The 14909-nt window shown below is 35.9% G+C and overlaps 2 protein-coding genes across 5 annotated transcripts; one reads left to right on the top strand and one right to left on the bottom strand.

Moving 5' to 3' along the window:
* Positions 1 to 16: 16 nt before the first annotated feature.
* Positions 17 to 14876, top strand: LOC148957652 (GPALPP motifs-containing protein 1-like). Of its 4 annotated transcripts, XM_089114839.1 has the most exons (9): positions 17 to 331; positions 2552 to 2601; positions 2881 to 2952; positions 3089 to 3158; positions 3428 to 3528; positions 4165 to 4260; positions 4681 to 4740; positions 5074 to 5234; positions 13683 to 13824. In XM_089114839.1, exons 1-8 carry the CDS (start codon positions 49 to 51, stop codon positions 5224 to 5226), a joined length of 885 nt encoding a protein of 294 aa, XP_088970965.1. In that variant the 5' UTR covers positions 17 to 48; the 3' UTR covers positions 5227 to 5234; positions 13683 to 13824. The 4 variants fall into 4 exon arrangements, with proteins under 4 accessions (XP_088970965.1, XP_088970962.1, XP_088970964.1 ...); XM_089114836.1 differs by lacking the exons at positions 17 to 331; positions 2552 to 2601; positions 2881 to 2952; positions 3089 to 3158; positions 3428 to 3528 and having other exon boundaries at positions 4163 to 4260; positions 13683 to 14876; XM_089114838.1 differs by lacking the exons at positions 17 to 331; positions 2552 to 2601; positions 2881 to 2952; ... (3 more) ...; positions 4681 to 4740; positions 5074 to 5234 and adding an exon at positions 8461 to 8670 and having other exon boundaries at positions 13683 to 14876.
* On the bottom strand, positions 5229 to 7794 carry LOC148957653 (DNA damage-regulated autophagy modulator protein 1-like). The gene is made up of 2 exons (XM_089114840.1): positions 7435 to 7794; positions 5229 to 6923 (listed from the first exon to the last, which is right to left on the bottom strand). The coding sequence occupies exons 1-2, from the start codon at positions 7792 to 7794 to the stop codon at positions 6456 to 6458; spliced, it is 828 nt and encodes a 275-aa protein (XP_088970966.1). The 3' UTR covers positions 5229 to 6455.
* Positions 14877 to 14909: the final 33 nt, after the last annotated feature.

Raw genomic sequence — 14909 nt, 5'->3', positions numbered from 1 at the left:
AGTACTGGGCGGGAATGAGATTATTGTTTTCATTTGTGAGTATGCAAGATGGCAGACGATATCGGGCCTAAGTTACCTCCTCATCTATTAAATGTTAAAAGCCAATCTCAGGGTTCAGAAAGAGACAAAAAGTCTGAAAACTCATCAACATCAAATTCTGAATCGGATGAGGGTAAAGAAGAACAGCTATTTGGACCCGCTCTTCCACCACATATGCTGTCAGGAAAAAAGGAAAGCGATAGCGATGTGGATAATATCAAGGACAAATTGTCCGTTGGCCCAGCTCTACCACCGGGTTGGAACCGAACAGCAGAAAAAAGTGACGACGATGGTAAGTATAAATATAATTGTATACGTTTATTACACTGCCATATGGCGTGTTTTTAAGCGTTTTAAATAACGAAGCGGAACATTCTGTTGTGTGTTTCAGAAGTTTTATAATTTCGCAGAATGCAAGTTAATTTTTTCTTAAATGTAGCCAGTCTCGAAAAGTCACTTTATCTACAGGTTCTTTTGTGGTCTTTCGGCTGTTTGCATACTGCTCTGGTTTATGCGCTTACAGATGAAGTTCTGCGCTTACAGATGTTTACCAGACTGTTAAAATAGGTCTTCATATTTCCAATATAATAATTTTAATCATACATTCCACACATACATAGAATCTATTGTTGAGCAAGTGCTTTAGGAATATTCCACCATCTAATATTCAGATTTCTGATTATTAGAGAAATCAAGTTATACAAGAACCCTTCAAAAGCCTTTGCTGCAAATTCAGCCCACAATTTCTCAAGAAGCATGCATAATTGGCAAATTTGAACTTTATCCTCTGACATTCTCTGGGCAGAAAAAGTACTTAATGGATTATCCATACTTGATCTGTTACTTGATAAACCACAAAAATTGGTACTAATTCAGTTATGTTTAGTGTTTTCAAAGTTCATGAACTATGTTTAGAGTTTCCATATTACAAGTACACTGGCTTTAAAAAAATACTTTTTAGGTAAGAAGGAAACACAAATTTTCATCCATTTATTGCATCCATATATTTAGAGATGCTTCTTCTGTAGCTCATAGGCTATGCAAGGTATGCTCCTTTTCCTTAGGGGCTATATTCTATTGGTTGCAGCTGCGAAATAGTGTTGACTTAACATCATCAGCAAGCCAGCAATGCTTGAAGCAAATTTCTCAGTGCCAGGAGTGAAATTTAGCAAAAGCAATAAATCCTTTGTGTCATCATACAAAAAGTGTTTGTAAATAAATATTGGAAAGACCATGGTAAAAGGCTGCTTGACAGACTCCAATGGACTGCTGGCAACAGAAAGTTGATAAATGAGAACAAACAACAATCCACGCAAGCAAATTAATATAGTAAAAAAGTTTTGTTGATAAACATTTAAATTGTTCTGTTTTGCTTTTGTCAATTCTACCATTGTTTTTCTTTAAATATAAAGACCCTCTGCCTCAACCTTGTTAAAAAATTATCTTTACACCCGCTCATTTTACTGAAATTCCAAGGAACATCCTGAAGACATTCAAGAAATTTTGACTTCAAATGCAAAGGCCCTGCAAATGAATTTCACATCCAAGGTATCTAATTATAGCCAGAGCCTTGATTACTTCATATACTTTTGATCAGGTATCTGGAACCCTGCTAATAGCTCAAGGAAAAAGAGATCTCAATCAAACAAACTGAAGAATAACCAGCTTCCTGCACATTAACAGTAGTGCTAAGGGATGCTGTAATCAATAAAGCATGTCCTTTTTGGCAAAGTGAACATTGTTTTAGTGGTGCCCATTTTAGAACTTGTGGAGTACCTCTTCTTCAAGGAACCAGTTTCCCTCCCTATTTTTGTCTTGCCTGGCTTTGCAAGACCTAAAATTCAGGTTTTGCTCCTATGCCCTGGGACAAATAAAGAGCAGTTTATGACTACTGGAACAAGCATGCATTTTTTTCAGATAAACTGTGTATTCATATATCTAGGGAGAATCATGCACATAAATAGATGGATGCTATTTTTTCTGACACTAATTTTTTAACAAGGGGAGGAGTACAGCTGCAGTAGAACAATTATCTTCTTTTCCTCAAAAACTTCAAGTTCAAAAGCAACCCAAACTTTGAGGCAGACCAAGATCTATAATAAGAAAAATGTATTACCATTTGTGTTTACAAAGTAAACACCATAATATGACAACTTTTAGCATCTCTTTGGAGGTTTTAATTCAGATTAAGCTTTTTCCTTGGAGTATATGCTACTAATACTATGTATGGTTTTCTGCTACCATGTGCATGCTTTTGCATCATACCCCCTCCATATGAATTATTCCAAATGTAATTTCATGTTTAGGCAATCAAGGGGACTCCATCTCACAACGGTAGTCTCCTTTTGTGCATCTCAAAGTTATTTTTGATGTTAGGTTTGTTTTGGTTGCAAGAATGCTCAGTGTTGATTTTGCTTTTTGAATTCATTTATACTCCCTTTGCTTTATTATTCCTTTTGTGTTTTTCTTTATTTTTAATAAAGTATCAACTTACTTTTTGTTTTTTTTGTAGAAGAAGATGATGATTTTATTGGACCAGTCCCTGGTGAAAATGATACCTATGTAAGTCAGTATAGGTAACTTTAATGCTGATAACTTCTCCAAAGTCTCCTTGCTTTGTCCTCACTTTAAATGATTTGAATGGTACCCACTACTCTTTGGATAATGAATTTGTATGATATATTTTCCCATTGTACCCTGCTACTTGTAAGATACATATCACCACAAAATTAGCCACTTTTCATCCCAGTTACAGAAAATGATGATATGATTTTTCTAGTTTTACTCAGAAATTATCTTTAGAAGTTTGTTTTCTTTATTATTTCAATTTATTCTCTTTAGGATGAAAGTGCTCTGAAAAGACATGAAATTGAAGCAAGAGCCACAGCTATGAAGGATAGATTGAGTGGAAAGGTAAGAATGAGACATCATAATTTGATTTGATTCAAATCATTTGTTTATATTTCTACCTCAATTCATTTTATTTGAAAAATAATTTTATACCTACGAAATATCAGATAAAGAATAATCCTATGTCCTCAATTTTTAGGGAAAAGAAGCTGCACTAAAACGAGAGCAATGGATGACAGAGCTTCCACCTGAGCTTGGAGCAAATATTGGTACAACCAATGATTCCTTTGAACCAGCAATCCTTTTACAAAAAATTGCAATAAATCTTGTGCTGTACCTTTTACAGTCCTTTAAACCTTTTGGATTCATCTACCATTTGCAATAAATACTCAATATTCTCCAGAAATGAAATTTGCGCTAAAATGTTGTTGAGATCATTATTGCAAGAATTCTGCTCTGGATAAAACAGACTTGTATTACCTTTTTGCACAATTAATTTTAATTGTTTTTGCCTTAAAAAGATGTAAAAATTTGCTAGGTATTGTTGCTCGGACTTTCAAGAAAAAGACATTAAATTCGACAGAAGGTGATCGCTCAGTGTGGACAGACACTCCTGCTGACAGACAAAGAAAATTGAAGGTAGTTCACTTTGGTTGGATTTTTGGACATACCAGGGTTTATTAATTTCTAATAAAATGATGTAAACTATGGCAGTAAGGCTTATTATAAAATAGCTTGTCCTCCAAAATATTGAACCAAAACTCTCAAATACAGCTAAGTTTTTTGATGACATAAAGACACCACAATAACTTTTCTGGTCCTTTCCACTTTCCTGTTTTTTGAGTATTCTCATTTAAATACATTGCACTATTTTTCTCTTTAGTAGCACTCCTTTCTATTCTATTGATCACTCTCAAAATTTCAGAAAGAACTCATAAACCTGACTATACTCTGGAGGTTTTAATGCTTCCTCCCAATAAACAGGTGGGCTAAAGCATGACACTTAATTTCTTATGATTTTAATAGCCTTTCTTGATTTTGACCATACAGCATCTGTGTTACTTGGTTGTCATTAAACCCTTCAAATTCATTGTCCCTATTAAGTTTGTATTCTATATTGTCCTTTTTAAAAATTATTAAAAACGTTTACAACTTGTGTTTGTGCTTAGTTTTATATGGTATTTTTCAAAACTATCCATTGTGTATCACATGGTTTTTACATTTTTATTTCCAGTCTCTTTTTCGTGAGTGATATACATTTTATTTATCTACTAGGAAAAGCTGGATAAAAAAGAAAAAGTAACAAAAGAAGAGGCACCTGCTCCTATAAAAAAGGATTTGGAGACAATTGAGAGAATCCAGGAACACAATGTATGTATTATAGCAATATAAAGCAGTCTCTGTTCAATGCTTTTTGGGGACAGGAATCATTCATTTGTGGGATCTATAGTATGCTATGACAAAATCAGAGTTGGTTACCTAGCATTTTGATATCAAACTATCATCATATCAAAATATATCAGTTTCCATGCAAATGCAGAGTATTTCACTTTACTTCGAACAAGGATTTCAGGAAATGCAGAAAAAGAAATAAAGTTTAAGGTCATGTTCTGGAAAAAACTTGATTGATTCTGAGATTTTTCTTCTTTTCAATTCCAAATTAATAATTCTGGAATTTCCCCTTTCAATTCTAATTTTGGCATCAACTCACGTTTGATACCTTTCTGATAATTTTTCCTGTGGATATAATTCATTTTACTTATTTATACAATTTATTAAATTTCTCTTTAGAAGCAGCATCGATCAGCGTCATTGATGGAGCTGCATCATGAAGAGAGGAAAAAGAAAAAGGTAAAAATATGTTTAAAATGCCTTTATTTTGCTTTTGCCAGTGAACACGGTTACAAATAAAAATAGAGTGATGATAGCAAGGAAAGTGGAAACATAGCTTACTTTGGTATTTTTTGCTGACAATTTATATTCAAAATGGTATCAGAAGTAGCGTGGGAGAGAAAATTGAATGTTTGATTGTTGCTTTATTTGTGACCAAATCAATTGGTCTCTTGGGTTGAGAACAAACAAAAAGATAAGACTCGAGACTGAATTTTGATCAAAACGTAATGCCATATCAAGACTCTATTCATATAATTTTAAGCTCGGTATTGTCTTTTTTGCATTTTTTAGGGCGACGGTCCTTCAGAAAGAAGAGCATTTGACAGGAATCAAGATTTGGACCTCAAAAGAGTCGATAAGAAGGCTACTAGTTCCTTCATCAAGAGCTCAAAGAATCTCAATTCGAAATTCGAAAATTCTAGATTCGACAGCAAGTTCCTATAAAAGCCCAAGTAAGATTTTATTCGAAGTTTTATTGGTTTCTTAAAAGCTTTGAGAGAATGAGAATAACGGAGGTAAAAACTGTTTGAATTGAATCGGATCAAAATCTAATGCCGAATTCATTTTGATCTGTATCTGTAAAAATTGACGACACAAGCTTTTCGCTTTTTGACAGTACATACAAATCTGTGTAATTCGAACTTAGGAGTGTCACTGGCATAAGTGTACTATATATTAAGCATATGCAAAAGCATATGTCAAGATGGATATATTCTGGTGTTTTTGGAAGACCGTAATCTCTCTTGTTTTCGCGTTCGTCTTTACTCCTGATATGTAGAACATTCTACTAAAGCTTCTCTGATTGGGCCAGAATGCACGTAGGAGGATGCTCTGGTACCGACGGTACTGGCCTTTTTCATTGGATGTTCAAGGAACCCCCACCAAGATCATTGAATCATTATATCACATGACCTCCAATTCACAATTTTGATAGGCACGACAACATGACATCGAAAGGATCTTTGCGTTAAGAGATTGTATCGGAATGAAAATGTGTTGGGCGCCATTGACCAGCTGATATTTCAATTTTCCTAGAAATATTGCAAGCTTCAATCATTCAGGTCAAGACAACAAAAACTTTAGGCTGAAAAAAGGTTGCAAACATAGTAAAAAAGGAACAAATTGAAAAGGTTTAATGTTTTTTATTTTTCTGAATAGTTGTTGATTTATCCTTTATCCTAAGGTGGCTAAAGCTTCCTTACCCTAGGGTGTTTTGTAGTAAGGAAATCTCCATAAGTCGGACACAAACGGGACAAGAATCGTTGTCCTTTGCAGGGAAGTTTTCGTTGTATTGACGTTGAACACAGAAAGCCAGATTTGAAATCGGTCGTTTGTTTGCTGTCTGGAGACTTCAATTATTGAAAGATGTGCATAAAAGGATATTCCAATGTAAAATCTTCCAACGTGTATATGCAGTTATGTCACATCAGCAGTATTAGATAAATATTCCCTCGCGCTCCTTTTCCTTTTTTGACAATGTCGTTTGCTTTTCAATTCAACATTTTCTTTGAATTTGTAATAAGATTTTAAAGGTATTGTGGCTGGACATTATCAAAACTTACTGTAAGTATCACGTCAGGTTAATCTTATAGTTAAGTATCATGCCGGTATCGTACCGATATTATGCCTATGGCGTCTAAGTTAAAAGAGAAATGGTTCCACTAAAGTTCTCCCTAATCACCAGGTATGTGATTTTCGCTATCGATCATATCTTCGATAGTATATTCCTCTGAGAAGTCTGTCGTTATTCTGACGAAATTCAATTCTTTGACGAACGTCAAGCTATAAAATACCAGGCTGAGGCACATCAACCACTCTGTGATACTGCTTACTAGATGCTGAGTGTAGCCATTTTGTCCTGGCCTCCATCCCAGTTTCCTAACGTGACTATGTCCTGTATGTAGTACATCGTATTTATAGTTGGCCCATCTACTAAATATGACAAACAAAGTAAAGTTTATCATGACTGAGAAAGTAATTGCTGTTCTGAGCAGACACATTTGAATAGAGTTGACTCTCCATCTCTTCATCTTGAAGGATATCGCTGATTGTGTTGCACAATACAATAGACCGCTGCTAAACACAATCACGGCAGCCACGTTGTGAATGGAATATTCCGATACAGGCGCAAAGGCGTGTTCCTGGAAATCAATGATTGAAAATTCTATTCATCTATATTACTTATATCAATGTATATTTATTAATCAATGACGAAATAAAAACTGCTGTGAAAGAAATGCTAATGAAGAATATTAAAAGAAAGGAGTGCAGCAACACTCCCGAAGTTGCTGCAAGAATATTAACCATAAGAATATTAAGAATATTAACCATCGTTGAACTTGATGGATTATTTTTGCTTCATCAACTCAAATGTGTTTCTCATTTCTTTGCAGTAAATTTCCTTGCTCGTCTGATGTCTTACTCAGTAATTATTAAGGCTAGAAGCTTTTTTGTAATTAACCTTTTGAGCCAGACATAGTATCAAAACATTTTATGGAATACTGGCAACCACTATATTCACTTTTGAAGGGTCAAATGTAATAGTGAACGTAGAAAGACATGCTAGGCCCTGATATAGTGGCTTAAAAATTTTTCTTTTTTGTCAAAGATTACCGTTTCATTTTTTAACCAGAAAAAGGGAAAAGAACAAACCTTTTTCGCCGAAAAATTGCCTACGAAGGTTACGGCAAACCCGCCAACTATCCCAGTTATCATTGAAAATAGGTTCAGTTTTTCTGTCTGCTTTGGGATCCTTGAATGAATCGAGGAAATCACTAACTGGAGCTGTAAAAATCGCACAAACGTCGTTGCAATAGCGAGAAATCCAGAAATGTTCATCATCTCTCGAAAAACAAGACTCTCCGGTTCCAATATTCCCGAGTCGCTTATAGCTGGAAAGATCGGATAAACATGACCGGTATAAATGGCCACGAAGTATGGGACAAAATACGCAAGAACTGTTGCCAATACAAATATGATTGGTATCCATCCAAGATTAAGCATAAAACCCATCCAATACTAGTGTAGCTTCTTGTTTCCTTCTTACACCTTTATCATGATAGTTTGACTCATCGCCTCCACACCTTTTGAAAAGTGCACAAGTCTACTTCCATATTTTCGTTGGGAAAATTTGTTTGTCTTGGTAGGACTTCGCTGTACATTCCAAAACCATACCATTCAAAGCCTTATAAATTTGTGACCTTTTTGTAGCGAGAGATCGCCAATAGGGTAAGATAAAGCTGTCTGTAATTTTAAGGTACCGGCCTACAGCCTTTTCGATAAACTACAAGCTGGTAGGTTGCCTTGTGTAAACTTACTCTGTTTAAAATCATTAGCTTTTGATATCACTGATCGACTACAGTAGAGAGATATGTATCCTTGCTGTTCTTGCTTGCTGTTGCTCGTCCATATCACATGCTTGTGTAAAAGCAGGTGCTACTTTTCCTGCTTGTATCAAATTTTTAGGCCAGTTTTACGACGTTTGTTTTCAGTTGAAAGTTGAACTGTTGCAGTTTGCTCTGAAATTATGCCGTTCGTGGCTCAAACTAGCCATAGCAGGTCAATGGTTTTGATGCGCCATTACCTGACCAATTGAAGCGTGACATGTTTTAGCAAATCTCACCAGCAACCAGTTATTTTGACTTTCAAACTCTGCGGTCGATTTTATACTATACTACTTGAAACGTCCAAAGTATGGGTAGGATTTGGTCAGGATGCCCAAATCCGCTACTAGATCACACCAAGAGGATATTTATCCATCTTCAGCTTTTGTGATGATTATCTCTTGAACTGAAGAAAAATGATTTGAACATGATTCTGTGATGTGAGAAGGGCTTGGAGCCCCAGAAGAACTTTAGGAAGCCTAAAGGTAGCAATGAAAGGAACTAGGTACCCGGTCGCTTTGTTATATTTTCCTAAAGCTACCCTTTCTCGTTGTTTCATTTTCCTACTGAGGTCGTTTACTTTTACTTTACCAATCCTTAAACTGAAAATCTTCTTGGGAAATTTTGGCAAAGCATTGTCGCTATGGATAGGTAACAAAACCAAGCAATTCATGATCTATAAGATTTATCTGTTGCATTTATACTGTAAACCTCTTTTAAAGTTTAAGCTACAGTTTTAGAACCCGGCTAAAAAAGACCATCATGCTGTACTCGGCCCGTAGTTGCTGCTTGTTTTCAAAGGCTTTTTCCTATGACATCATGATTCCGGGGTAGTTCTTTCTAAAATGGACTGAATGGTAGTCAATTGGCAATTTGCGTTATTTTTAGCAAATAAACTAAAACAGATTCTCTATCAATTTCAAGCAATATCTCAAACCAGCCAAGGACTTGCCAAGCGCCTAGGTTCGTATAACTAACAATTGTTTCCTGTTGAGCAGTTTTTTTCGTTTGGACAGCTTGGCATTGGAGAAGATGCTTGTAAAAATATTCCAGTAAGTGCCAGTTAGTGTAAGCGTCATCCCTCAGATAGCAGAGCGATCTGATGCCTCGCGTATCGCATTTGTGAAGTGCTTTCACCCTGGTCTCTAATTAATATTGCAGTTTCGTGTAAAAAACCAGCAGCACGCGCGATATACTGTCACTCCAGAACCTCGTCTTGAATATCCGATTTCGCGCAGTGGCTGTGTGAACAGTATTTCATGCTACGCAGTGCGAAGCGTATAACTGAGAAAACTATAAAGAGGTTTATGAACTAATCCAATATTGTGTGAAGTAAACATTTGTTGGTAACTAATTGGATCAGAGAATCTGGTACATAATGGATACGGTATTGTTTGTACTGGGGCTGGGGGAATAGCTTTTTCATTTCACCACTTATAGTCAGTGCTTCTACTTTATTATAAAAGATGGTCAGACGCCTATGCAATTTGCAGTAACATTCAAGCATACGACGGATAAACCTCATTTTCATTCGGTAAACACATGCTTCATTGTCGTAGCTTCGGAAATTTTCAAATTTTTGCCTCGGGCTTTTCTAGAGAGTCTATTCAAATTGATACCGAAAATACAAGAAGTGTCATTTATTTTTGATTCTTTCACGAATTCAATTTTTTACCCCAGATCAGAAATTTTAAAATCCCTTTAGCAGCGCTTTTCTGCTGCATTTCTTTATGTGGAATTCTAACCAAGTCGAAACACTGTTATGCTAGAGCATAAAGGTGTTAATCCAAATTATTTCCCTTGTTAAAAACCTGTATCGTCAGTACTTTTTACTTCTACATAGTAAGTGTTTGGAAGTGAAAAATCAGCTTTCAGCTTAAACATTAAAAAAACCAATGAAATGTTATCTTTTAGTTAAAAATACGTTAATAAACCACAAACATGTTTCGATAACTCAATGACCATCGTCAGTTACCAAAACTTAATATTACTAATATCCCCACTTTGAAGCAAAAATCATCACGAACAGTGCCTGATTACAGTCTAAAAGACGTGAAAAACGGTGTCGGAGACTGTATTCAAACCATCAGTTCGATTGGCCTAAGTTTTTACGCGGAGAACCTGTACCTGTACGATCAGATCAGTTCAATCAAGAACTACAGGTGAGTCACCGGTTTGTTGAGACATACCTTTGATCTTTGAAAGGTGCTACCTTCTTGTTTATCGTAATAAAAGATTTTTAACGAACGAAACATGAGAATAAATTGATGCCAATGGAAGAATCGCTGTAAATTATGGAGAAATGAATTATCACAGAAATCGATTGTTTAATACAATTGCCAGGCTGTCGGATGTCATAGTAAAATGCGATGCGAATCGGTTACTTTAACTTGCGTGGAGGCATAATCCTCTTTTACATTATCACCAGCGTGTCCTTTGTCGTAACTCTGGCAATGCTTTTTAAAGGTTAGTTGAACACGTACAATTCAGTTTTAGGTGAACTTAGATTTTCTGAGTCCAACCTCGTTGCCTTGCATCTTATCTACCTTGTCAGAGTCTTTATAGGCTGTTGAACTCAGAAATATCTCTTTCTCCTATTCACCCTTTTAGGCCTGCTACACATTCCGATTTCTTCATCAGACTTTCGTTAGATATTGACACTGCTAGAGGGAGAAGGATTTTCTTGTGCAAGAAAGTAAAGAACGTATTTCGGCAATACAATATTCTTCAATAATAATATCTGGTGAAGTCTGATAAAAAATATCGCCTTGATACTTGATTTTAGTATCTTTTGTCAAAATTTCCATCGTGCATATTCAAAGGCGTGCATATTCAAAGTAAAATCTTTGATAGCTCTAATATATTTTCATGGTTGTGATACCCACCTTGGATAGAACTGTTTTAATAATTGCAGAAAGATTACGTGCAATATGGGCCGTTTCATTTAGATTGAAGTCAGAAATATTTTTAAGATTGTATCTAGACAAATAGGTGGATTCCACACCAGATGAAATTTCTAAAAAGTAGATTCTGTTCTCTATCCGTCTTAATTTTAAAATGCACAGTTCACATAGCTATAGCCCTATACAAAATATTAACAGAGAAGAGGTTATAAATATTTTCGTGCATCCGAGGCTAGGACACTGCCAAAATGTGAAGGCAAAAATCCAGTCATTGCCAAAGTCTCTGAACAATCGCGTCACTTTTGAAAGTCGAATTCAGCCATTTCTTCTCTCCTCCTTGAAACAGTTTTGGTTTGCTGTGATGTTTGCCTAAGCTACCAACATTGTTCAGGGAAGGAAGATTCGAAAACAGCAGTTATCGGAAAAAGAAATCGAAAAATATAAGACTCGAGATGTTATGGGTCTCAATCCACCATGACAGGGATTGTAGGTATTTGCTATACCAGACAAAACCAAAATAATGATTTATCTCTTGCATATCTTGTACCAAAACAACAACAGTCAATGAAAAATTTTTCCATTCTTTTCACAAGAAAATTAGAAGCAAAACAATTCATTTTCTACGTCAAGAGTTTAAATGAACGTAAGTCCTCTAGCTGGTGCTGAACCGCACCGCTATTGAATTGCATTTCTATTGCATGCTGTTGAATTGAATTGCATGTAGTTGTTGAATTTTGCATCCTTCGTATAACATAGAATCGTTTATATCATTGATTGAGCGAATTGCATGTGCTAAAAGCTAGATACTCAAGTGCTTAGATATATTTCCGATATCAAGTATTGAAAGGCTCAGGTTTTGTAAAGCCGAGTATTTGCCTCCTCCCTGCTCGCTCGATCCTTGTTAGCTTAATTCAAAGCTACTTGATTCAAGTAAACAAGTTGTTTTTTCTTTGGAATTTTCGTCATAAGTATGTTATCAATAGTTTAATAGAGAGTGAGCAACAATTAAGAATGGTATTGAACTGAGAATCGAGGCAAATCGAGATGCTTTACTTGATTTCTAGCCAGTAACGAAATGAGAAAAACGCCTCTCTTGTGTTTACCTTTTAGTAACAGAGTGATATGAATCAGCATTCTAAATGCTTAGAAAAACCTATGATATTTTTCAAAACATGCCCTTGATGCCGTCGCTATGACCAACTGTGAAGTTGATTCAAGCAATGTGGTGCGAGCAAATAATTCAACCATTCTTGTGTACTCTTACCACCTGAAGCTACCTTAGGCATTTTCAAAATGCAGTTCTCTGTGCAAGTTAATTGCTAGTCCTCCGTTTTAGGTATAACCTTTGCGTGCAAGCAGTGCAGAATGCAATTTACCTGCACTAAATTGCCGATTGATAAATAGAATTATGTCAGTTGCACGATTATAGATGCCTTAAAGCAATACTTATGGCAAACTGGCTGCATTTACACAGCAGTGCTGGGGAAAGCCGAATAACAGCAAGATATTTTCAGTATTCTTTGGATCATTATACCTGTGTATTGTTAATACCTTTTACCATCCTACCAAGCTTTGATGTATATTTATGCATACTGCTAAACTGCAGAATCAAAAAGTCTTTATCACTGACATGTGAATTTTGTTGCTTAGAAATCCATTGACATTAGAATGTCCTTTTCTAATAAAAAAACCATTAGTTTTCTTATCACTACCTATACAGCTTGGCAGTTTACTTGTCTTTTTCTCTTCTCATTTCCTTCAACTGACCCACTTTGGATAGAGATAATAAATTCACCGCTCCATCCTGCAAAAGATTCCTTTGGGAAGATTTCCTTGCAAAGGATATTTCGCTAAAGAGCAGTTGTATTTGAATAGTAAAAACGAAAGGATGTTCTTTCCGCGTTCAGTATTACCACGCTGGGTAGTAGAACAAGACACTTTGAGTTTCAAAAGTGATGAGTGTAAAATGATGTTTTTGTATATCGCATTTTGATCCACAAACCTTGTGTATCTTGTAACATATCTTTGGTGGGTCTGCTTGAACTAAAGTTCCTGTTTCCATCACTCCGCTTTCGTATTTCTCTGTTTTCAGATCAATCAATTTTTTTATTTTCTTGGACAGTTCCCATAGCCGACTTTCTTTCATCAGAATGAAAACAAAGAGATCCCGTCACTCCGTTTTCGTCCGTTTCTTACCCTTTGTTTTGGGCTCGTTTTAAATTGAAAATGAATGACTCCGTTTACGAATGACTTCGTTTTCGCTTTTCCAAATAAAACGATTCGTTTTAAAATGACTCCTTTTTCGAGTGACTCCACGTTGAACATTGTTTTCAATTGACTCCGGTTTGGAATCTAATAACGCAAAGTTGCAAACGCAAAATCAAAAACAGATTCATTCACCTCCTTTTTAATATGAAAACGGAGTAATGGGACCAGTGCCAAAAACCAAAAAAACCCAGTGAAGAACGAAGTCCGTCTCTATTGCCATTGTGAACGTTTTTGAAAAATCATTTTGACCTTTCAATGGTTAACTTAAGTTACGATAGCTAATTTTATAATTTCGTAATTGACGCATGTCCTGATTATTTATATATCCGATCCATTTATTTTACAGAGTATCTGAAGTACGAAAAAGAGAATTACCGACCAAAACGAGCCAACATGAGCGAAACAGACCACCACAAGCTTCAGCCAATGCCACGGATATTTAATACGGTTTTTAAAAATCAAGAAAATCTAAGGAGCTTACGATGTCCGAAAGACCATTTAAAGGATATTTTGCTCGTAGTTGCGCTGTCAACAACTTATGCTTATGAAAGTATTCCCCTTTTTGAACTTTTATATAAAGGTGGCTTTAGAAATCGAGTGTTTTGCGGCCCGTCGTTATTAGCGAATAGCAGTAACATCAGTATTCATGTCGTAAACACTCGTAACGGCGCATTTTTGTATGACTGTTTATCGAGTATAGTTGAAAAATACACAGACTATAATGGATACCTTTTCATCGCTGAAGAAGTATTGCTCAATTACTGGAATCTTTTATTGTATGATAAGAATAGAATCTGGCAAGATATTGATGTAATAAATGGACCGGCACTTTACTCTGGTACACCAGATAGTTGGGAGTGGTGGGCCAGTCCGTGGGGGATGCGAGCACTTGAAAAGGCTTTCGAGTATTTAGTTGAAAGGAGCTACAGCGATTTGAGAAAAAGTAAACTGACTGAAGGTGACTGGAAACCAGAATGGGATGTTAGTAATGCATTGAATGCGTGGCTGTGGAATGGAGAAGGCGTTTACAAATCTTACTGGGTGAACAAGTCCGCCTTATATCTACCAAGGCGTCACTTGCATGATTATAAAAAGCTGGCAAGAATATTTCGCCAGAGTGGGGTTCGACATGCCCTTGCGATGCCAACCATTGCTAGACTGCTCGAACTTGAAGATGACACAGTGAAACTGAAAGGCACCTCCATCTCTGATGTAAAGGCTTCAAATATATCGAATGATAGAGAAGCACTGATCGCTGCATCGAAAAATAAAGACTTTCTCTTTATCAAAGGTGGGACGAAAGAGCGCCGAGAGACATTGAACGATTTGAAGATCAAGGAGTTCGCTGTAGGAAAATTTTTGTATTATGATGAGTGTCCTGACTGATAAAAATCTTATGACTAAAATTGTCAGTAATTAATACGCTTATTTTTGCATATTTTTGCATTGATTGTTCCATTTCCTTAGTTTTTAACGGGTGGTTATTCTTGATTTTAATATTCTTCCGAAAGTAAAGCAGCACAACATGCTACCGCATAATACCAATTTTTTTGGAAGGTTGATTGAACTCTGC

This window comes from Rhopilema esculentum, chromosome 21, assembly GCF_057945365.1.
Source record: "Rhopilema esculentum isolate cy_ngs chromosome 21, ASM5794536v1, whole genome shotgun sequence".
Taxonomy (NCBI): domain Eukaryota; kingdom Metazoa; phylum Cnidaria; class Scyphozoa; order Rhizostomeae; family Rhizostomatidae; genus Rhopilema; species Rhopilema esculentum.
This window is presented reverse-complemented; position numbering and strand designations above follow the sequence as displayed.

Coding starts and splice junctions, on each gene's coding strand:
- LOC148957652 (XM_089114836.1), top strand. CDS start 4,718: ATGAAGAGAGGAAAAAGAAAAAG. Junction 4,741..5,073: donor AAGAGAGGAAAAAGAAAAAG/GTAAAAATATGT, acceptor TGCATTTTTTAG/GGCGACGGTCCTTCAGAAAG. Junction 5,235..13,682: donor AAGTTCCTATAAAAGCCCAA/GTAAGATTTTAT, acceptor TTTATTTTACAG/AGTATCTGAAGTACGAAAAA.
- LOC148957653 (XM_089114840.1), bottom strand. CDS start 7,794: ATGGGTTTTATGCTTAATCTTGGATGGATACCAATCATATTTGTATTG. Junction 6,924..7,434: donor GCAATTTTTCGGCGAAAAAG/GTTTGTTCTTTT, acceptor ATTGATTTCCAG/GAACACGCCTTTGCGCCTGT.